Genomic DNA, 23612 nt, shown 5'->3' with positions numbered 1-23612 from the left:
CTGAGGTCGGCCCCGGGGCCGAGGAAAGCGTGAGCAGCGCGTGGGGTGTCCCGAGGCAAGTAGCGAGGTCAGCGGCGGGAAGACGTGGCTTTGAGCCTGAGGGCAGCCATGTGTTTTGTTTTCACTTTAATTTAATTCAGTAATTAAGTTGTGGCACTGGGCTTTTGAACAAACCTTCGCCCATGGAAACGCCCACCTGCAGAGAAGCGCAAAGGAAGGTCTTGTGCGGAGGATACTCCTCAGGCTTGTGTTTCAGGGTCTGGGCTGTGGGACTCTGGGGCGTCAGGGCAAGCCCAGCCAGGGAGGCTGTGCCTCAGGCCCCCTGACCGCGCCGCCCGGTTGGAGTGTGTCCCTGTGGCTGGGCCCCAAGGGGCATGGCCTTCGTCCTGCTCTCGGCGTAGCGAGGCCTCTGCGGGTGCCCACAGCTGTGGGCAGTGCCAGGAGGCAGCAGCCGACCTTGGCGTCCTGTCCCGTGGGCCCCGCTGGGGCCCTGAGCAGGCCTGTCTATGAGGCACTGCCCTGGGATGTGGGTCCCCCCTGAGTCCCAGGGCACCTCCTTGCCAGACAGGGGGCCTGACGCACAGGGGTCACGCAGAGCCGACGGCTGCTTGAGCGTGGCACTGGCCCAGAGCCGCTGGGATAACATGGGGCCCAGGGCTGTCCCTGGGCGTCTGTCCCAGGACCAGAAGGGTCTGAGACGGTTCGGCTGTCACAGCTGAGGGGAAGGGGCAGCTGGCATTAAGCGGGCAGCGGACACCCCATGGCAAAGGACTGCCTGCCCATCGTCAGTGTGCAGGGCACTAGGTGACCGGGAGGGCACCCACCCGTGGGGGCCAGGGGTGGGCCTGGGTCTGCGGGGGCGGCACAGGGGTGAGGCACCGAGGGCTGGGGCTGGGGCAGGGGCGGGGGCAGCGCAGGGAGGACAGTGCTGCCTGGCGCTGAGGCTGGGAGAGGCGGCTCCGTTGACGGGAAACCTGAGGAGGTTCAGGTCAGCGGCAGCGCGAGGGCCTGGGCCTGCAGAGTTCAGATGGGCGGGGCAGGGCCGTTGGGCCCCCTGACCCTGGGACCCTGGGGAGTTACCTGCCCTCTGTGGCCTTCGTTTCCTCATTTCTGACTGGGGGCCATAGGAGCGCCTTGTCGCGGCTCCCAGGGGGCACAGTGGGAGGACGCTTTGGAGGCAGCGGCCTCCTGCTGGGCACTCCCGTGGCATCTGCCATCCGCACGTTGCCCCTGCTGCTCTGGAGGAGGGGCACCTCGAGGGAGGGGTCCCAGGACTCGGCTTTGGTAAAGGAAGGTGGGAACGAAGCCAGGCATGTGTCCGTGAGCCTTGCCAGGAAGCTGGTCCGTCGGTCTCTGCTCGTGGGACCCAAAGGTGCCAGAGCCCACATGCAGCCTGGGTGCTTGTTGGGAGAGGTGGGGGCAGAGCGGGCAGCCCTTGTGCCCTCCTAGGAGGCAAAGGCAGATCAATCCAACACAGCGCGAGCTTCCGGCCTGGAGCGTCGGCCCTGAAGAGGGGGCGGGGGGAAGGGGTGGTGTGGGCCTTCGAGGAGGCCGGGCAATGTGACATTGCATGAAGGAGGCCGGGTGGAGGCCAGGGGCCCACAGGACCCAGCGGCTGGGCTGGGCTGTGTCTGGGGCTGACGGGCTGACAGGGCTGGAGGGCCGGGGGTGGGGGCGTGTGGACACCAAGGAAGGAGGCCGAGGCTGCTCAGGCCCTGGGGAGATGGGCCCCTGTGTTGTCAGAGGGAGCCGTGGTCTGAGCCTGGGAGAGGCTGTGCGTCGGAGGGCTTCCCTTCCTTAGCTGGAGCCGACCAGACACTCTGCTGAACGTCTTCCTGGCCATCGCCGTGGACAACCTTGCCAACGCGCAGGAACTGACCAAGGTGTGTAGGTAGGGACCCACCTGCAGCCTAGCTATGGGTGGGGTGGGGGGGTCAATCCGTGTCGCTCTGGATGCTGCTGCAGAGCCATGAGGAGGGCCAGGACCTGGGTTAAGGGCCATGTGACTGCTGTCCAGGGGTGTTTCCTCCAGGCCCTGGACAGGCAGGGCTGTGGGGAACGGCACCGAGGAGGTAGGCAGAAAGAGCATGCTGGGAAGGCAGATGGGCACGAGGGCAGCTCCTGGGAAGCCGAGACCTGGGAAGGATGACCGGAGAGGCAGGAGGAGGTGTGGGAGCTGGTGGTGGATGACATGGCGCAGACCAGAGAGGGGCCTGGAAGATGGGGGCCGGGCTGCCCTGGTCTCTGTGTGGAGTGGGCTGTGTCCTCTCAGGAGCGAGACGCATCAGGAGGTGGGCCTAGGGGCCATCCAGTCTGAAGACCCCAGAGGGCACTGAGGGACCCTTGTGGTCATTCCCGGTGTGGCTGGCTGAGCTCAGGCTGGCGCTGGGCAGCGCGGTCCTGAGTCGGGCCAGGCTGGCGCTGGGGGAGCAGTCGGTGCCTGTTCTCAGCAAGCCCGTGTCCCGGCAGGACAGCTTTCTTTCCAGGCTGTGCCCAGTGGGAGTCGTCTAACAGTCATGTCTCATCCTTGAGCCTGGTGGGGGACGTGATTACACGTGTCTCCCCTGTGGTTTCCCTCCAGATGGCACAACCCCCTGCCTGCTTACCGTCACCCTCTCTGCCCTGGGCAGTGCAGGCAGCCCGCTGTTTCAGCCTCAGGCTGGCGCTTTGACAAGCCCGGCTCCCGGTGCAGAGGGCACTCCTGCTGGTCAGGGGCTCTGAGCAGGCTCTGCTCCTTGCAGGCACGCGCATACTTGCTCTGTACGCCGGGCCTATGCCTGTGCGCGCACCTGTGTGTGTGGGTGTCTGTGCGCTCGCGCCCGCCGTCCCTGACAGCCTCCCACTTGTGTAGCACCCACTCCAGTCTAGCACATCCTAAGACTCTTAACACTGTCCCCGTTCTGGGGCTTGACTCGGGCCTTCCCTGAGGAAGGCAGGCGACAGAGATGCAGGTGTGCCACAGTGGTCCTGACAGCGCGTGCTGTACAGGTGCCCTGCTGCCCCACCCGGCTCCCTGCGAGGAGTGCTCCACGGGGGCGGCCCGTGCAGTGTGCCTCCCCCCACCCCCTAGCTGGGCTGGGGCAGTGCCTGTGGGTCTGGACTCCTCCCTTCTTCTGGGTGCTGGCTTCTGAGGATTGGGAATCCCACTGGCGTGCCCATTTCTGTTGTTAGCCAGTTCCTAGACTGAACCTTGCCATTCAGGAGGGGCTGGAGAATGGCCCAAGGCTCTGGCTGGGGGGACCCGTGCAAGCACAGAGCACTTCTTGGGGTCAGGATTTACAGGACCACGTGAGCTAGGGGTGCCCAGCAGCATCGTCCTGGGCTGGGTGAGCTTGAGTTCAAAGCTCTCACTGCCCCTTCAAGGCTGTCAGTGGGTGAGGACATACTGACAGGCCATGTCCTTGGGGCCCTGTATCCATGCACAGACCATAGGTGGTGGCCCCTTTGGGCAAACTGCCCTAATTCAGGAATTTCCTTGCTTTGGGAGTTGGGGCAGGTGGACGCCTGTCTGTGTCAGGCTATGGGGCATTCCTGGGCTGGCCAAGAGACCAAAGGGCGAACACTCCCTCCTTTACAGTCCCACAAATATATGGTAGCATCATTTATTTTGAAGTGGAAATAAACTCACATCGAGTTTGTTTGTAGAACACCAGTTGGAGTGATTTGAGGGCCGTAAACCAGGATGGAGCCCATAGCTGGAGGAACGACGTCTCTAGGGTGTTCTGGTGGGTCTAGCTCTGCCTCCCCTCTGAGGCCTGAAGTTTGAATGTCTCTTCTCTATGGTGGGAAATCTTCAGACAGCTAATAGGGGGCTTAGTTGCCATTGCTCTGCCTCTAAAAGCAGATTCAAGGACATTTGGGGACATGTTGGGAATGCCAGCTCCCAGGGGAGCCAGGTGGGCCCGGGATTGGGGTAATGGGGGATATAAGCATGGGCCCAGTGATCTAGCTGGACGGCACAGAGACTGGTTTCCCTCCCAGGGCTGGTAGACTCAGCCTAGAGCTGTTTATCTAGATCTGAGGAGCAGATCATGTTGGTTTTGCCTAGTGACATGGGGCCAGGGCTGGAGGGTCTGTCTGGATGTCCACTCCCTTCCCATGGAGAGGGCAGAGGCAGGGCGGGGTGTCTGCGCAGGTGCGCACACATGAGCACATGCTATCCCGGGTGGCAGAGAGCCGTGGGGCTCCTCTCCAGGAACTCAGTGGGGAAGGGAACACAGGGCCAGGCATGGTCACAGGTAGACAGATGTGACCCGATGAGTGCAGGTGGAAAAGCTCAAAGGCTGCAAGGTGGCCCTGCTAGGCACATTGCTGGTGATGGTTCGTGTGGGTGGTGCAGGGCAGGGACCCAGGCTCAGGGTGGGGCGCCTGCCCCTCGCCCTGGCTCAGCACCCTGGGGAAGAGGTGACTTCGTTCCAGTGTGACAAGTGCTCTGGGTGGCGGGGGAGCAGGTGGGAATAAAGGAGGGGTGGGTTTGCATTTTGATGGAATAAAGACTAACACGTGGAAATGGGTCCCTGGGGCTGGAGCTCTGGAGTGGGGCTGTCAGCTGTGAGCGCCCTGGGAAGGGGTGCTGACACAGAAACCCTGGGGACTCTTGCCTGCAGAGGTGGGCGTAGCAGGGCGGTCTGGAGCGTGGGTGGGTCGTGCTAAGGCAGGAGCTGGCTTCCTGGCCCCACTGGCTCAGGAGGCAGGAAGGACTCAAGAGGCCCCAGGCGGAAGAGCTGGTGGCATCGGAGTGGACACACTCCCTGTCTGTCCAAACAGGACGAGGAGGAGATGGAAGAAGCAGCCAACCAGAAGCTTGCTCTGCAAAAGGCCAAAGAAGTGGCTGAAGTCAGCCCCATGTCTGCCGCCAACATCTCCATCGCCGCGTAAGGCTCTCGGAGTGGGTTGTGGGCGGTGGCGGGAGCAGAGTCCAGCTCCCCCGGGGCCTCCTCAGGGGCCCTTGCCTTGGCTGGAGCTGTTAGGATACAGCCCCTTCCCAGGAGCTGAGATGCGGGGGAATGGCACTCCTCCCCTGCGGGGACTTTTGAGCAAAGAGACCACCAAGTAAAGCCTCCCCGCTTCTCCCCGCCGGGGGGAGAGCGCGGTGTGGCAACGCCGTGGGTGGGAGTGACCACGGAAGGCGGCCCTCTGGACAGTCTTGGGCAGCGCCAGGGACTTGGTGTGTCTGACTTACACACCGCCTTTCAGAAGTGTGTTTTGTGAGCCGGAAGATTCAAGGGGTTACTTCAGCAGCCCAAGAGACTTAATGCAGTTTCCAATAGTATCGAGTTCTGGTGTTGGGACAGGGGTCGAGAGGAGGCCTCTCTGATGAGCAGAGGTGCAGGCGGGGCTGAGACTTCCGTCGGGGACTCTGGTCACCCAGAGCCAGCTGAGAGTGCTGCTGGGGGCGTTATGGATTTCCGAGTTGGGACAGAACGCCCCAGCGCAGGGCCAGAAGCCACGGTGGGCTGGGGGGCGTTGGCCCCCGGGGAAGGAGGCAGGAAAGTCCGGCCCAATCCCGGTCACTGGGTGGCCGTGAGAGAGCACAGAGGGGCTCGGGGCCAGGCTGAGCCCACCCTGGAGCTGCTGCCCCTGCCTTCTGCCCCGCTCGCCAGCCCCCGCCACGGCTCCCACTCCCCACGCTGCTCCACGGGCCCCCGCTCTGCACCTGCTTCCCTCTCCCGTGCACACTGTGCTGCGTGGTCGGAGCACCTCAGGCCCGTCTGTGGTGACACAGGCACTGGTGCCGAGAGTGCGCTGGCACGTGGATGCGTTTGTGGGAGTGGGAGTGTGTACACGCACGGGTGAGGGTGCATCTTAGCAGCCCCATTCTCGCCTGGACGCCACAGGGCCATGGCCTGTTTTCTAGGAGGATGTTTGCGGAGGACCTGTCTCTAAGGTGAGCAGAAAGTGCTGGCCTTTGGGGGAGAAGAAGTAAAGAGAGGTCCCAGGCCCTGGGAGTCCAGGCAGGGGTGCAGGGGGCCTGCAAGGAGCCAGGCAGGACACAGCCGCCATCATTCCACAGCTGCTGGGGGCTCAGTGCCCAGTTGTTCTGGAGTTCTGTTGTCTGGCCAATGGACCTGCTCGGTCTGCTTGGTCCTGGGCTTGCTGTGACCCGGTTACTTCCTGAGCTGCATAAGCTGCTGGTGGTCTGTGTAGAGGACGTGGTTGGTGACTGACCCATTTATTCACGTGGGCCCTGTGGAGTTTCTGTGTAACTTTTGCCTTCCTGCTGTCCCGGAGGGGAGCGTGGTGTCCTGTGTCCCCTGCTGCTGCCCAGGGCTGCCCATTCCTTGGGGATGTGCGGCAGGGTGTCCACTCCCACCTGGGCTGGGACCTAAGCGGGGAGGGGCCCTCAGCACAGCCACGGGGAGCTTGTCAGGACACCCGAGAGGGAAGTCTGGATGTCCTTCCTCTCCCTCCGCCCCCGTCCCCGTTTGGGACGCCGCTGTGCAGGAAGCAGGCTGTAGGCCTGCATCCCCGGGGCCTGGGGGACACTTGGCGCTCTCCCTCACAGCAGGCCCCGAGCTCGGTGCTGGCCCATCCCTGTCACGGCCAAGCTGGGGTATGTCCAGGCACTGGCCCTTGCGTCCCCCTCTTGGGCCAGCTGTGGGTCCCGCGGCCTCCCCCGGGACGCGGCTTTGGGCTTGTCCTCGGCCCATCTCCACTGCATGCACAGTGGGTCTGACGTGACTCCAGGTGCGGAGGGTGGGGGCGTGAGGACCACTGTGCGTGCTTGTTTGCTCTCCTCCGTCGAGCTGAGGCATCTGCGGGCAGGAGCTGTGCTCCAGCGCCTGTCTGTCCCGTCTGCCCCAACGGTTCCCTGCTCTGCTGGCAGCAGCAGCCTCTCCGTGTTCACTTCTCTGCCCGAGCCTCTGAGGTGGTGGGAGAGGCTCCGAGGGACCCCGCTCTGACCTGCTCCCGCAGCGGTGCTGTGTGGTCTGTGAGACGGGGGCCTGGTCGAGACGTGCGCTGTGAGCCTCTGATGCTCAGGGCGCCTTTCGTGTCCGTGGTGTTTGAGCGGCTCCATGGGCCGTGCCCGAGCGGACGGAGGCTCTGTGACGGACCCTCCTCAGAGGGGCGCCCGAGTCCCCTAGAGCCACTGGGGGTCCAGTGTCCTTGGCCTCAGGGGACAGTCCCCTCAGCCTCCTGGGAGGGAAGGACACTCAGGCTGATGCGGTCCTTCTGGCTCTCGGCTGTGTCGGCCTCGACGTCACTGGGACTCACAAGTGCCGGTGCCCACGGCCGCTCCCACACGCGGGTTCACACTCACACACGCTTGCTCTGATCCTTGTTCTCCTAATGTTCACAGTCTCAGTCACACTCACACCAGCTCACATGCTCATTCACAAGCTCACACACTCAGCCATGCACACCGCTTTGCTCACTCTCTTGTACACACATGCCTGTATGCACGCAGGGCAGCCAGGCAGGGGAACTGCTTTGAGCTCCTCAGAAATGCTTGTCGACTCAACCTTGAGAAGGCAGCGCTGGGGACCCACCTGGTCCTCCCCTGGGAGGGAAAGGACTGTAAAGAGACCTATGGTTTCTCTCTATTGATTTTGGAAAAGCTTCCAGAAAGACACTTCCAGAAGGACACTCAAGGGAAGGTGGGCTGGTGGTAGAACCTGTTTGCCCCTGGGGAGGCTGGTGGTGACCTGGTGGCAGTGCCTTAGAGCCTGGGGAGCTGAGGGGCCAGGGCGGCTTGGGGGCTGAGCACGGTGTTCAGGAAGCAGGGCCCAGGTGAGGCCGGAGGCAGGTAGGCCCCTGTGTCAGCCGGCTCTGCTCCGCCTCGAAGGCCAGGGGACCACAGGGGTGAGCCCTCCCTGGCGCCCGGGGAGTGGGGCGCCAGGTCCGGCGGGGGCGAGGGGGCTGATCACAATGGCGGACGAGTGGTACCCGCTCCTTCCAGCCCCCCTGCCCTTCCAGGGCAGTGTGCACAGAGCTGCGCTGGACGGCCCAAGATGGCGCTCTTGCCCTCGGCCGTGGGGGTCACTGCTCCGTGGGCGCTCCTTCTCTCTCATCTTCTCTTTTACCCCGAGGTCTCGGCCGGCCTCACTCTGATAGAAGCATCCCCGGCCTCCTGCCTGGATGCACACTGCAGCCTGTGCCCTGACCCGGCGCGGCTCACACCGTTCTAGCCTCTCGTAGAACTCTCTGGTGTTCTCACTTTTGTTCTGTTTTGTTTTTTGCATGTGCAGTTTTGTAAAGCAAACTCGAGGTACTGTATCTCGCAGCTCATCTGTCTCCAGCGTAACCTCACCGTGAGTCTCTCTGCTGCAATTTCCATCTATGGCTTCGTGATAACTACACGCCAACGCCTTCTGTCCGCCCCTAACTCTGCTTCCCACTTCAAGTCATTCGCTTCAGGGGGCAGCTCCAGGCCCACATCCTGCAGCCTGGCCGGGGACGGCGGGCACACTTCCTGACGCCCTCACGTCCTGCTCGTGGGATCAGGCTCTCTGGGCTCAGCCCCTCCTCCTCTCCCTCCTGGTCTCTGTCCTCCTGCCTGTCTGTCCCTGTGCTGTCACTCTGGTGTCTTGAGCAGATCTACTTCTCCTGAGGTGACCACCACTGGGTGCCACTGGGGCTGTCTCCTTGTGGCTCCCATGAGGTAGAGGATTGCTCAGGGGCTCAGGACATCCGTGGGGTCCTCCTGCCCCACCCTGCCTTGCTGGGGAGGGGGTGTCTCTGGGACCCTTAGGAAGTCTTGTTCTCGCGAGAGCAGAGCTTCTGCCTGCTCGTGAGGCTTCCGGAGACCAGCCAAAGCCTGAGGTAGAGCCGTAGAAACCCCAGGGTGGCCCTGCTGGGGGTGACACCAGTCTGCCCCAGGGCCTTCTTTCTGCAGGTGAAAAGTCCCTGGAGATGGCCAGGTGCCCTCTCCGTGTCCTGGTGGTGACGGGCACTCCTGCCGTCCCTGAACCCCTGGCCCCTGTTACTTGGCCAGCACAGAGCTGGGCTCGGTGCTCTCACGAGCACGCGGACCTGCTGGCTGTTGGGCCCCCGACGTCCACAGGGTAAGAAGGCTGGATCCTGAACGACTGACTCCCGGGTGGCCTGAGATGCGGGCGTAGGTGCCAGCGCTGCTGTACCTGGGCTGCTCCACATCGTCACAGCTGGGGGTGACTGAGGGAAGACTGACTTTCTCAGCACGGAGACCTCAAAGCAGGGCCTCACCACAGAGGCTCCTTCTGAATCCTGTTGGCACATCTGGGTCAGGGCGGCTGAGCCGGGCTCTGCCTGCAAGCCGGGCTGGACTCGGTGGGGCGGGGGGGGGCCCTTCCCTGTGCCCCCTTCGGGAGTGCTTCTAGACGAGGCTTTCGCCTGGGTCAGAGTCCTCTGCCACACTGCACTGTGGGTCAGAGCCTGACCCGCCCCCGCACATTCTTGGAGCTCGGTGGAGACACAGAGAGTGAGAGGCGAGCGCCGGCCACGCTGCGCCACATGCCAGGCAGGGCAGGGACAGAGCAGCAAGCAGGTGGGGGCAGGCTGCCGCCCCCCAGCAAGGCACAGAGGCAGAGACACGTCCAGAGAGGCAGCCAGCAGCGCCGCCGCGTGCTGGGCAGGCGCAGACAGTCTCGGGTGGCGTGAGGCCCAGAGAGGCAGCCACCCAGCAGGAGCGGGGCTGGTAGAGCCGCCCCTGGGAAGTTATGAGGGGAGCCTGCCAGCCCCACGCAGCCTCTAGTCCAGCAGGCACCCCGCCTCTCCGTGGACTTGAGCTGGTTCCTGGGTGAGACAGAGCTGCGTCTGAGGGTGAGGCTGAGGGCAGAGCCCGTTCCTCCTGAGCTACCAGCTACCACGTCCCCATCGTCTTTACTGCCTGCCTGTTTCTGTTCTGACAGGCGGGTCCCCAGGGCTCATGGCTGGGTCTGAGCAGGCCACCACCTGCCGCCCAATGGCTCCGAGTCCAGGCCCATCTCGGCCTGCTGGGCTGATGGGGAAGCCTGACCAGTGTCCGGCCGTCAGCCCTCACGGGTTCCTGCACCATTGGGGAGCGCCCCTGGTGGCTGCTGTCCACTTCACAGGGTTCGGCATAGTTCAGAGTTGGGCCCTTCGTTTTGGTGTCAGCTGGGGATGGGTAGGTCCCCCGTGGCTCTGGGTTGAAGCCAAGGAGAGAAGGTGGGTCTGTTGCCAGGTGACCTTGGGAACGGGGCAGCAGCCGAAGGTGTGCTGCCCACCAGTCAGCAGGTGGTCAGAGAGGCTGACCGCTGTCCCCCATACGTTGCCCTGCCTGCCCCCCGTCTGGGCCCCCAAGGACAGGCATCAGGCTCTCCTGCTCTCATACTTTCAAGGTGCTTCCCTGGAAATGGCTCCCCACCCTGGGGGCAGGACTCAGCGTGGTGCTCAGTGGCTGGGGCTCAGAGCCGGGGGGTGGAGACCTGTCCCACCTGGGCCCCCAAGGCCCCCAGGTTGTGGCTCTAGGCTGTGCGGTCAGTGCAGCTGGAGTCCGGCGGAGGCCTCGCGTCTCCTTTAGACACTTGTTTCCTCTTGCCCTTGCATGCGTCCGATCGTGGCTCCGTCAGTGACTCGCTGTGGACCCTGTGTGAGTCACGTCCTCCGTGCTCAGTGTGACATGGGGACAAGAGCAGCACCCAGTCCCTGAGGTGGTTGTGAGGGCTGGAGGAGGTGGCCGCTGGCCCAGATGTCACAGCCACCCTTGTCCTCGTGCTGCCACTGCTGCCCCCCCACAGTGGTCCCGAGACCTCCAGGGGCTGCAGGACGAGACTGGCCTCTGAGGAGGTGGTGCCGGCTCGCCAACTTTGGGGTCTTGTTCAGCAAATATCCCAGAATGCAAAGGGCTTCCACGCACCCTGTGGCTGTGGAATCCACCTGTGACCGTGTGGGTGAGCTTGGGGGGCGGTCAAGGCCTTTAGAAGCCTGTCTAGTGAGGGCTGAGCCTGGACTACAGGCCACTCCTGGCGCCGGAAGGCTCTCAGCCCCAGTGGAGCCAGGAGAGAGGAGGGCACTGCTGAACACAGGACGTAGTGTCCAGCCGCAGACCTGCCTGCTGGGCTCCTGGGCATTCAGCAAATGGTCACTGAGCTGAGTGGCAGCTGCCCAGATGGGGCCGACCACCGCAGGGAGAGTCCCCGCCTGACTCCCGCGAGGGCCAGCCGCCCCCGGGGCCCCTCGCTCCCTGGGTAACTGTCCCTTCCGCTCCTGACGACCCGCCTCTTCTCGGGTTCCCTCTCAGACACCCCGTCTTCCTCTGGCCAGTGGCTCCCCTCCTGGAGGTGGAGATGGAGAAGCCCCTCCTCGGGCAGCCTGCTTCCTGCCTCCTCAGTCCTGCTCCATTTGGACGTTGCCCCCCTCCTCGCCCCATTCTGGCCTTCCTGGCGGGCAGCCCACCTGCCCGGGAAGCCTGTCTGCCACCTCATGCTGGTGCCTGTCATTCCCACTGCTCTGCACCCCTGGCCCCCCGGCCTTGAGCCCCCACCCCCAGGTGAGGCTCTCACCATCTGTGGGCGCCCCCCGGAGGGCGCAGGGATGAGGTCTGTTTCCCTGGGTATCGGCCGCCAACTCTGCCCCTCGACTCTGCTGGGGTTGCCAGGGCTCCTGCCGCCCCCCCGCCCCCCCACACTGCGCCCTCTGCCATCTCTCCATCGCTGTGTGTCCATCCGTGGCTTCCCCTGCGAGGCAGAGAGGTGGGGGGCGGCTTGGGGGCGCGGCTTACGCGGGTCTCCCCACAGCAGGCATCAGAACTCGGCCAAGGCGCGCTCGGTGTGGGAGCAGCGGGCCAGCCAACTGCGGCTGCAGAACCTACGAGCCAGCTGCGAGGCGCTGTACAGCGAGATGGACGCCGAGGAGCGGCTGCGCTTCGCCACCTCCCGCCACCTGCGGCCCGACATGAAGACGCACCTGGACCGGCCGCTCGTGGTGGAGCCGGGCCGGGACGGCGCGCGGGGGCCCGCGGGGGGCAAGGCCCGGCCCGAGGGCGCGGAGGCTGCCGAGGGCGCGGACCCGCCGCGCAGGCATCACCGGCACCGAGACAGAGACAGGGACAAGGCCGCGGTCGCGGCCCCGGCGCCGGCGCCGGCGGGGGAGCAGGACACGGCGGACGCCCCGAAGGCGGAGGGCGGGGAGCCGGGGGCCCGGGAGGAGCGGGCACGGCCGCGCCGCAGCCGCAGCAAGGAGGCCGCGGGCCCCCGGGAGGCCCGGAGCGAGCGTGGCCGCGGCCCGGGACCCGACGGCGGCCGGCGCCACCACCGGCGCGGCTCCCCGGAGGAGGCGGCAGAGCGGGAGCCCCGGCGCCACCGAGCGCACCGGCACGTGCCCGAGCCGGGCAGGGAGGGCGCGGCGCCCGGGGCTAAGGGCGAGCGGCGAGCGCGGCACCGCGGCGGCCCCCGGGCCGGCCCCCGGGAGGCGGAGAGCGGAGAGGAGCCGGCGCGGAGGCACCGCACGCGGCACAAGGCGCCGTCCGCGCACGAGGAGGCGGAGAAGGAGGCCGCCGCGGAGAAGGAGGGCGAGGTGGGGGACAGGGACGAAGACAAGGAGCTCCGCAACCACCAGCCTAGGCGAGTCAGCGCGGGGGGGGGGGGCGGGGGGGCTGGGGGCAGTGGTGACTGGGCCGGACGTGCCAACCAGCCCGTGAGGGGCAGGCTGGTAGGGTTACACGGATCAGGGGTGCGCGGACCTGGCCGGGCGGCCCAGCCCTCTGTCTCAGCCCCTTTCTGCAGTGGTGACAGTCCTGCCTTGTTGGGCCGGCGTGGTGGGGAGCGTAGCTCTAAGGCGCCCGGGAGGAAGGGAGGCTATGGGTGAAAGTGTTGGGACTGGCTTGGGACACTGAGACTTGGAAAAGGTACCCCGGGGAGAAGAGAAAAATGTGTAACCCCGTGAAGCAAGGCGAGTCAGGAGAGCCTGAGGGAAGCCTGAGGAGGCCACAGGACTAAATGGTGGAATGGGAGGGGGCTGGGCTATGCGGCCATGACGGAAAGGACCCCCATCCCAGGCCAGCCCAGCCCGGTCCCTGGCTGGGACAGGATCTGACGGTGACTTTGTGAGAACCCAGGGGTAACAGGAGCTGTTAGGCTGAGGCCAGCAGTCTCCATGCTTGCCAATGAGTCACAGACCACCCAGAACTCGTGCAGCCAGAGGCCACAGCTCAGGATCAGCCCGACCTGGGCACGGTCTTTGTGTGCAGAGCTCTGTGCTGAGCCTTTGCCCTGGTGGGGCCCCAGATGGGGTGGCTTAGGGTAACATCCTCTTCCAGGCTTCTTCGTTCTGCACACAGTTCTGTTATATACACATAACGTGATATCAGCCATGCCTGGCCTTGTGCCAGGGACAAACAGGTGAGTCAGCCCTGCCCCTACCTTTCAGACCTAAAAACAGAAATGTATAGGGTGATAAAAACCATGACAGAGGAGGTGATCAGGGATTTATTTGATCTGTATAGGGGTTTAAGAAGCTGGGTTTTGCAGACTGAATAGGAGTTTGGCTCTCCATCAGACTCTGATGTGCATTCTTGGTTGCAGGGAGCCACACTGTGATCTGGAGGCCAGTGGGGTAATGGGTGTGGGCCCTGTGCATGCCCTGCCCAGCACCTGTCTAGAGAAGGTGGAAGAACAGCCCGAGGATGCAGATAATCAGCGGAACGTTACTCGAATGGGCAGTCAACCCTCGGATCTGAGCACCACTGTGCACGTCCCAGTGATGCTGACTGGCCTTCCTGGGGAGACCACGGTCGTTTCCAGTGAGTATCTCCCCATAACATCAGGGCAGGGCCCACCTTGTGCAGGCTCGGTTTGCTCTCCCCCCTTCCCTCCTGCTCCGTGACAGCCACCCGGGGACGGAGCTTGCCTCTGTGAATTGTTCCCCAACTGGAAAGTCTTTGCTGTCAGCATTTGTGCCTTGCTATCCCTTTGCTTTCCAGTGCCCCCGAGGAGCCCTCTTGCTATTACATGTCACTTAAGCTCTAGTCTGCTTCCTTCCAACGGTATTTGCAAGTTACCAGGTAAGTGCCAGGCATGGTGTTAGAGTGCAGGGGGCACAGCAGGGGGGAGTGGGACTGGCTGCCCTTGCGGGGCTCAGAGTCTCGTCGGGAAGACAGACCACAGCGCGGTCACGGCTCTTCACAGTCGCACAAACGCTGCTAAGGACTGTGGCCACAGACCTGACTGAGGTCGGGAGCTAGCGGGCGAGAGGAGGGGGGTCTCAGGGTGGTGGTATTCCACCCACTTACTTATGGTCCTGGCTCTGCAGTTCCTCCACCCACCTACTTATGGTCCTGGCTCTGCAGTTCCTCCCAGGCCTTTGCCTGAGCTTCCCTTTTTCTTCCCCTCCCTCCCTCATACTGTGTGTGAGGTCATGACGGAGCAGCCGCTCCACAACTGACTTGTGTGCGGGCACTGAGGGCACAGTGTAAATAAAATGCCAACCTGCAGGTGACAAAGACAGGCCCTTCACATTATGCGCAGGTGCACGGGCGTTTTGTGAACACCAAGGATAGAAAAAAACATTCCCAGGGGCAGAGGTGACTTGGAATTCCAGATGAAGATTCAGCCTCAGGCAGGCCCAGGTGCTGCCACATGCTTGCCTGTCTGCAGACGTGTCCACGCACAGAACGGGCGCTCCCTCTTACCCAGGGGCTCTCGCCTGGGGCCGATGGATAGTGCACAGCGCCAGGTGTAACAGTGGGGGTGGCTGGCTCTGCCCGCTGAGCCTCCCCCTTCCTCGTTGCTTCCTTGGAAGAAGGCTTTCCCTGGTCCATTCTGTCGTTTCACCTCCCATGGCAGTAGTGTGTCTGTCTTCCCAGACTCCCGAAATCAGCCCCCGGGTCTCATTCTTTCTGGACTAGCTTGAGGGTCCCCACCTGGTTTTTGTCCACGGGAGTCGAGGTGTGGCCCCTCCTCCCCAACCCTGGCAACCACTGATCTTTTTACTGTCTCTGTAGTTTGCCTTTTCCAGAACGTCTTATAGTTGGAGTCACCTAGTACGTAGCCTCTTTAGACTGTCTTCTTTCACTTACCCGTGTGCATTTAAGGTTCCTTCGTGTCTTTTCGTGGTTTGGTAGCTCATTTCTTTTTAGTGCTGAATAATATTCCGTTGTCCGGATGGACCACGCTTTATTTATCCATGCACCTATTGAAAGACACGTTTGTTGCTTGCAAATTTTGTCAGTTATGAATAAAGCTATTATAAGCATTCATGTTCAGGTTTTTGTGTAGACATACATTTCCAACTCATTTGGGTAAATACCTAAGAGCATGGTTTTTGGATTGTGTGGTAAAACTACATTTAGCTTTGTAAGAAACTGGTCTAACCAACTGGCTATATCATTTTTACATTCCCACCAGCAGTAAATGAGAATTCCTGTTGCTTCGCATCCTCTCCAACATTTGGTATTGTCAGTGTCTCGGATTTTCGCCATTCTGATGCGTGTGTATTGATAGCTCATTGTTTTAATTTGCAACTCCTTAATGGTATATGATCTTGAGCGTCTTTCATACGCTGATTTGGCATCTGTATATCTTCTTTGGTGAGGTGCCTGTTCATATCTTTTGCCCACTTTTAAATTTTTTTATTTGAAAAAAAAATTAGAGACAAAGTTTTAAAGAGCAGTTTAAGGTTCAAAACAAAATTGAGAGGGAGGTAGAGAGATTTCCATATACTGTCTGCCTGCACACATGCATAGCCTTCCCTATTATCAGCATCTCTCATTAGAATGGTGCTTTTTTTTCTTTTTTTTTTAAACCAAGGATAAAACTACATTGACACGTCATAATCACCCAAAGTGCACGGGGTACATTAGAGTTCACTCTTGATGTTGTACATTCTGTGGGTTTGGACAAATGTGTAATGACATATATCCATCATTGTGACATGACACACAATATTTTCATTGCCCTAAAAATTCTCTGTGCTCTGCCTGTTCATCCCTCCTCACCTCCCATCAACGTCTGGCAACCACTGATCTTTTCATTGTCTTTGTTCTTTTGCCTTTTCCAGAATGTCATATAGTTGGAATCATACAGTGTGTAGCCTCTTCAAATTGGCTTCTTTCACTCACCAATATGCATTTAAGGTTCCTCCATGTTTTTTCATGGCTTAGTAGCTCATTTCTTTTTAGTGCTGAATAATATTCCATTGTCTGGATGGACCTTAGTTTATTTACGCATTCAACTACTGGAGAACATCTTGGTTGCCTCCAAATTTTGGCAATTATGAACAAAGCTGCTGTAAACATTTGTGTGCACGTTTTTGTGTGGACGTAAGTTTTCAACTCCTTTGGCTGAATCCTAAAGAGAGTGATGGCTGGATCATGTGGCAAGAATATGTTTAGTTTTGTAAGAAACCGCCAAGGTGGCTGTACCACCTTATGTTCCCACCAGCAATAAATGAGAATTGCTGTTGCTGCACATCTTTGCCAGCATTTGGTGGTGTCCCTGTTCAGATTTTGGCCATTCTAATAGGTGTGTCATGGTGTCAGGTTGTTTCAGTTTGCGTTTCCCTGATGACGTTTGCTGGGAAACATCTTCATGTGCTTATTTACCCTCCGTATGTCTTCTTTGGTGAGGTGTCTGTTAAGGTCTTTTGCCCATTTTTTAATCAGGTTGTTGCTTTTATTTTTGAGTTTTAAGAGTTCTTTGTATATTTTGGATAACAGTCTTTTATCAGATGTGTCTTCTGCAAACATTTTCTCCCGGTTTGTTGCTTGTGTTCTCATTCTCTTGATGTCTTTCACAGAGCAAAAGTTGTTCATTATCTCCTAGGAGTGTTATAGTTTCACATTTCACATTTAGGCCTATGAGCCATTTTGGGTTAATTTTTGTGAAGGGTGTAAAGTCTCTCCAGATTAATTTTTTTGGCATGTGGTTGTCCAGTTGTTCCAACACCATTTGTCGAAGAGACTATCTTTGTTCCACTGTATTGCCTTTGCTCTCATGTCGAAGATCAGTTGACTGTTATTTGTGGGGGCCCGTTTCTGGACTCTCTGTTCTGTTCTGTTGACCTATTTGTTCATTCTTTCCCCAGTACCACACTGTCTTGATTACCGTAGCTATATAGTCAGTCTTGAAGTTGGGTGGTGCCAATCCTCTAACTTCGGTCTTCTTTAATATTGAAGTTTTGGCTATTCTGAGTCTTTTACATCTCCATGTAAACTTTAGAATCATTTTGCTGATATCCATAAAATAAATTGCTGGGATTTTGATTGAGACTGCATTGAATCTATAGATCAAGTTGGGAAGAACTGACAATGTTGAGTCCTCCCATCCGTGAACGTGGAACATCTCTCCATTTATTTAGTTCCTTTATTTCATGCATCAGAGTTTGTAGTTTTCCTCATAGGGATCTTGTACATATTTTGTTAGATTTATGCTTAAGTATTTCATTTTGGTGGGGTGCTAATGTAAATAGTGTTGTGTTTTAATTTTAAATTTCACTTGTTCATTGTTAGTATATAGGAAAACAGTTGACTTTTTGTGTGTTAACCCAACCTTGATAAAATCAGTTATTAGTTCCGGGAGTTTTTTTGTTGATTCTATCAGATATTCTCTATAGGTGATCAAGTCATCTGCAAACAAATACAGTTTTTTAGTCTTACTTCCCAATCTGTATAGTTTTTTTGTTGTTGTTGTTTGCCTTATTGCATTAGCAAGGACTTCCACTATGGTATTGAAAAGGAGTGGTGAGAGGCGCATCTTTTCCTTGTACGTGATCTTAGTAGGAAAGCTTTGAGTTTCTCACCATTAAGTATGATGTTAGCTGTAGGTTTTTTTTGGTACATATTCTTTATAAAGTTGAGGAAATATTCCCTCTATTCCAATTTACTGAGAGTTTTTATGGTGAATGGGTGTTGGATTTGTCAAATGCTTTTTCTGCACCTGTTCATATGATCATATGATTTTTCTTTTTTTAGTTTGTTGATGTTATTATGGATTACATTAATTGATTTTTAAAAATAATTTTATTTATTTATTTATTTGTCTGTGTTGGGTCTTCATTGCTGCGCACGAGCTTTCTCTAGTTGCAGCGAGCGGGGGGGCTACTCTTTGTTGCGGTGCACGGGCTTCCTATTGTGGTGGCTTCTCTTGTTGCACAGCACGGGCTCTAGGGGCATGGGCTTCAGTAGTTGTGGCATGTGGGCTCCGTAGTCATGGTGCACGGGCTCTAGAGCACGGGCTCAGTAGTTGTGGTGCACGGGCTTCGTTGCTCCGCGGCATGTGGGATCTTCCTGGATTAGGGATAGAACCTGTGTCCCCTGCATTGGCAGACAGATTATTAACCACTGCACCACCAGGGAAGCCCTGTGTTAATTGATTTTTGAATGTTGCACCAGCCTCACATGTCTGGGATTAATCCCACTTGGTTGTGGTATATAATTCTTTTATACTTTTTTGGGTTCGATTTGCTAATGTTTCGTTGAGAATTTTTATATCTATATTCATGGGAGATATTGGTCTGTAGTTTTCTTGTGATGGCTTGTTTGGTTTTAGTATCAGGGTAATGGTATTCCCTTTGGTAAAAGGGAATTTGGTAAAAGGTAAAAGTATTCCCTTTGCTTCTATCTTCTGAAAGAGATTGTAGAGAATGGGTATGATTTCTTTCTTAAATATATGGTAGCATTCACCAGTGAACCCATCTGGGCCTGGTGTTTTCTGTTTTAGAAGGTAGTCGATTATTGATTCAATCTCTTTAATAGATATAAACCTATTTAGATTATCTGTTTCTTCTTGAATATCAGCAGATTGCGTGCTTCCAAGGAATTGGTCCATTTCAGGTAGTTTATCACATTTGTGGGCATAGAGTTGTTCATAGTATTAATTTATTATCCTTTTAATGTCCATGGGATCAGTAGTGATGTCTCCTTTTTTATTTCTGATATTAGGAATCTGTGTTTCCCCTCATTTATCTTAGTTAGCCTGGCTAGAGGCTTATCAATTTTACTAATCTTTTCAAGGAACCAACTTTTGGTTTCATTGATCTTCTCTGTTGATTTGCTTTTTCAGTTTCATTGATTTCTGCTTTAATTCTCACGATTTCTTTTCTTCTGCTTACTTTGGATTTAAGTTGCTCTTTTTTCTCTTCCTAAGGTGGAAGCTTAGAGTATTGATTTTGGGTCTGTCTTCTTTTCTAATTTATGCATTCAATGCTATAAATTTCCTTCTAAGTGTTGCTTTTGCTGCATCCAACAAACTTGGATAAGTTGTGTTTTCATTTTCATTTAGTTAAAAATATTTAAAAATTTCTCTTGAAGTTTCTTCTTTGACCCGTATGTTATCTAGAAGTGTGTGGTTTGAGCTTTACATATTTTGAGATTTATCTTTCTGTTACTTAGTTTAGTTCATTGTGGTCTGAAAACAGACATTTTGCCCACTTTTCAATTGGGTTGTTGTTTTCTAATTGTTGAATTTTTAGAGTCCTTTGTATAATTTTGATAAAGACTTTTATCAGATATGTGATTTGCAAATATTTTCTCCCAGTTGGTGGCTTGTCTTTTCATTTTCTTAATGTCTGGTGTTTTTGATTGTTACTGGTGGGAGGGTTAATTTGGTCCCTGGTATGACTTCTGCTAGGAGCAGAAATCTAGGCTATTGACTTTTATATGTTAATTTTGTATCCTACTACTTTTCTGTATCTTCAGATTGTTCTTTAGTTTTAGCATTGATTCTCTTTGTTTTTTCCCAAGTACATTATGCAAAATTTTGCAAATACAGTTGTAACTATTCCTTTCCAAATATTAGGTCTTCCTTCCTTCCTTCCCTCCCTCCTTCCTTCCTTCTTTCGTCCTTTCTTCCTTTCTTTCTTTCTTTTGCCTGATTTCACCAGCTAATATACTAACATTGGAGTTACTAGGTACCCTTACCTTGCTTCTGCCTACACTAAGTAAGATTCTGGTTTTGGGCTTGAGAGGTGTGTGTCTGTGTGTGTCTACGTCTGTGTGTCTGTGTGTGTATAAGATCATGTTATAGTGTTCATTAATTTCTTTTTCAGTAAGTATTTTTTTATCTGGAATAGATGCTGAATTTTGTTGCAGGTCTTTTCGGCATCCATAGAGATCATGTATTTTCCCCTGAAATCTGGGGATTTATACTAATAAGTTTTCAGATCTTGAACTATCTTTGCAATCTTAGAATAAACCCCACTAGGTTATCATATTTATTTTTGAATGTGATGCTGGATTCTGTTGATAATATTGGTGCTTCATGGAGGATTTTTGGATTGCGATGTATTTTAGGGCATTGAGATGTGTTCTGTAGCTTTCTTATATTATGTTCAAGTGTCATAAGGTTTAGATGTTAATGTTATATAGTTACCTCTTGCTTAACTTCATTAATCCGTTTCTGAAAATCACATGTTGTAGTGGGAGTCCCATTTCCCATTATTTTAGATGGGAAAAATTGTAATGTACTATACAAATTATAATGTATTATAATTAGTTGTACTCAAAATCCCCAACCAATTTCTTAAAACAGAACTAAAGCACAGTTAGTCACAGAAAACACTTAATACATTGTTTCCTGATCACCGCAGTTAAAATAGCTGTTAACAAGCAATTGCTTTGGACACCTCCTTCAGTGAAACTTGCACTTTTCAAAAACATCGACACATGATTCTGATAGCTAACCAACTGACTTTGGAATCTTGCCTGACAGTTTTCAGTGTTTTGAGTTTTGGGGATGTATACATTTTTCCTGCATAAACAACAGTCAAGAAAGCCTCAACAACGTTGTAATGAGAGATACATGTATTCTCCTGAAGTGTGAGTATTATAAAACTAAGAGGTGCTCTGTTGAGTATTTATTATAAAACTAGGAGGTGCTCTGTTGAGAAATTTTACCTGAGGAGATGTTCTGTAGGGTGTACCTATTATTGATCCATAAAAAGAATTAGGACGTTTGCTTCTTTTCCTTTTCTGGGGTAGTTTAAGTAGCATTAGGATTACTTGGTCTTTAAAGATTTGGTACAGTTCCGTTGTGAAATAAATCATCTGGGTTTGGTTTTTGTTGTTGTTGTTAGGATAGTTCTTTGATAATTTATCTGTTTCTGTATGGATATTGGTCTGTTTAAACGTTCTTATCTCCTAAGATCAGTTTGGTAAACTGTAATGATCCATTTGATCTAGGTTTTCCAATTTATGTACATAAGAGCTATGCAAAGAAGTGGCTTAAGTTGTTAAAACAATTTGCTCACTGTTTTCTTCCCCCTTCTTATTTTTTATCCTGTATATTTTGTGTTTCCCCCTTATGTTCTTGATTAAATTAGTTAGAAGTTTATACAATTTGTGGATTTTTATAAAAAGAACCAGCATCTTTGTTAGTTCTACTATGGTTTTCTTTAAAAATCATTTTTTTTCCAATTTTATTTTCCTTATGTACCTCCTTCTGCCTTTTTTTGTTTTACTTTGTCATTCCTTTTCTAGCTTCTTTAGTTGGAGACTTAAGTTTATTTTAGTCTTTATTATACGATTATTTAAGGCTCTGAATTTTCCTCTGATTGCTAATTTAATTGTAGCCTATAGATTCTGATATTTGGTGTTTTCATTTTCACCAGATTTTAAAGGAATTATGCAATTTTGGTTTGTATTTTCCCTCAGTGTTTGTAGATTCCTTGGGATTTAGTATATAGAGAATCAAGTACTCTGCAAGTGAACAGTTTTATTTTTTACTTTCTGATATGTATGCCTTCTATTTCCCTTCTTCCCTTGTGGTGCCGTGACTTCCAGTACAGTGTCGGATAGCAGCGGTGAGAACTGACGTTCTTCCCTTGTTCCCATCTTGTGGGAGAAGGGAGCGCTCAGTCTTTCACCATTAAGTATGATGTTAGCTGTTTTGGGGTTTGTTTGGTTTTTTTTTTTAAGATGTTCTTTATCAAGTTGAGGAAATTCCCCTCTGTCACTTTTTTTTTCTAAGTTTTTATATTAAATGAGTGTTGAATTTTATCAGATTTTCTGCCTCAATTGATATGATTATGTGGTTTTTCTTCTGTAACATGGTAGTTTACACATTGAGTGATTTTCAAATATTGACCTGCCTTGCATCCCTGGGACAAACTCTGCTGGTCATTGTGTATAATTATCTTTATATATTGCTGAATTCTGTTTTTTTTTTTGTCGTTTTTTGTTGTTGTTGTTTGTTTGTTTGTTTGTTGCGGTATGCGGGCCTCTCACTGTCGTGGCCTCTCCCGTCGCGGAGCACAGGCTCCGGACGCGCAGGCTCAGCGGCCATGGCTCACGGGCCCAGCCGCTCCGCGGCATGTGGGATCCTCCCGGACCGGGGCACGAGCACGTGTCCCCTGCATCGGCAGGCGGACTCCCAACCACTGCGCCAGCAGGGAAGCCCTGAATTCTGTTTGATAATATTTTGTTAGAGAGTTTTGCCTCTCTATTCATGAGGGATATTGCGCTACGGTTTTCTTTTTTGTACTCTTTGTCTGGTTTTGGTATCAGAATAATACTAAATTCATAAAATGAATTGGATAGTGTTTCTTATTATGTTTTTTGGAGGAGACTGTGTAGAATTGGTGTTAATTCTTTAAATGTTGGACAGAATTTGCCAATGAAACATTTCTTTTTTGGAATTTAAAAATTAGCCTTAATAGGGCTATGTTATGTAATCATACTGGGTGAGTTGCATTAGTTTGTGCTTTTGAAGGAATTGGCCTGTTTCCTTTGTCAAATTTATGTGTGTATAGTTGTTTGTAGTATTCCCTTATTATCTTTTGATGTCTTCATGATCTGTAGTGACTGCCCCTGTCTCATTCTTGATATTGGTGCTTTGTGTCTTGTCTCTTTTTTGTCAGTCTTACTAGAAATTTGTTAACTCTCGTTGATCTTTTCAAAGAAACGCATTCTTGTTTCATTGATTTTCTCTATTGTTTTTCTGTTTCCAATTGCGTTTGATTTCTGCTCTTTATTATTTTCTTCTCTCTGTTTGCTTCGGGTTTATTTTGCTCTTTTTTAGTTTCCCGAGATGGGAGCTTAGATTAAGTCTTTTCCTCTTTTCTAAGGTAAACATTTAGTGCTATAAATTTTCTTCTTAGTACTGCTTTAGCTGTGTCCCACAGATTTTGATATGTTATCTTATCATTTTCATTCAGTTTTGTTTTAAAAATTTCCCTTGAGACTTGCTCTTTGACTCATGGGTTATTTAGAAATGTGTTATTTAGTTTTCAAGTGTTTGGAGATTTTCCTGTCATCTTTCTGTTTGGTGTCTAGTTTGATTATTTTGTGGTCAGTGAACACACTCTGTATGATTTCAGTTCTTTTAAATTTGTTAAGGTTTGTTTACTAGCCCAGGAGATGGCATTTCTTGGTGTGTGTTCTGGGTGTGCTTGAAAGGAGCGTGTATACTGCTGTTGCTGGGTGGAGTATTCTGTAAGTATAGGTTAGATCCTGTTGGACGCTGTGGAGTTCTGGGTGCATGCTGGTTTTCTGTCTAGATCTTCAGTTGTCGGGAGAGAGATGTTCCAGTGTCCAACCATAAATGTGCTCCTTAAACCCCCATCCAGACCTGTTCCTTTCAGTTCCATCTGGCTTTGCTTTACACGCTTTCCATGCTTTCCAGCTCTGCTGCTGAGAACATACACATTTAGAATTCTGTCTTCTCGAGAGACTGACCCTTTTATCATTGTGTAATGTGTCCCTTATACCTGATAAATTTCTTTGCTTTGATGTTTACTTT

At 53.8% G+C, this 23612-nt stretch overlaps 1 protein-coding gene across 11 annotated transcripts in view; it reads left to right on the top strand.

The window, feature by feature from the left end:
- Positions 1-23612, top strand: part of CACNA1B (calcium voltage-gated channel subunit alpha1 B) — a 194711-nt gene that overhangs the window by 93117 nt on the left and 77982 nt on the right. For 4 of the 11 annotated variants that reach the window (XM_067742473.1, XM_067742470.1, XM_067742480.1 and 1 more), the window contains exons 17-21: positions 1816-1883; positions 4768-4874; positions 8190-8252; positions 11679-12503; positions 13464-13681. In XM_067742473.1, the coding sequence (XP_067598574.1) occupies positions 1816-1883; positions 4768-4874; positions 8190-8252; positions 11679-12503; positions 13464-13681 (1281 nt within the window). Of the gene's footprint in view, positions 1-1815; positions 1884-4767; positions 4875-8189; positions 8253-11678; positions 12508-13463; positions 13682-23612 lie in introns of all 11 variants that reach the window. The other 7 variants (XM_067742478.1, XM_067742477.1, XM_067742476.1 and 4 more) reach the window with 5 other exon arrangements.

This window comes from Pseudorca crassidens, chromosome 7 (assembly GCF_039906515.1).
Source record: "Pseudorca crassidens isolate mPseCra1 chromosome 7, mPseCra1.hap1, whole genome shotgun sequence".
Taxonomy (NCBI): Eukaryota; Metazoa; Chordata; class Mammalia; order Artiodactyla; family Delphinidae; genus Pseudorca; species Pseudorca crassidens.
The sequence above is the reverse complement of the archived record's forward strand: the minus strand, read 5'-3'. Positions and strand labels throughout refer to the sequence as shown.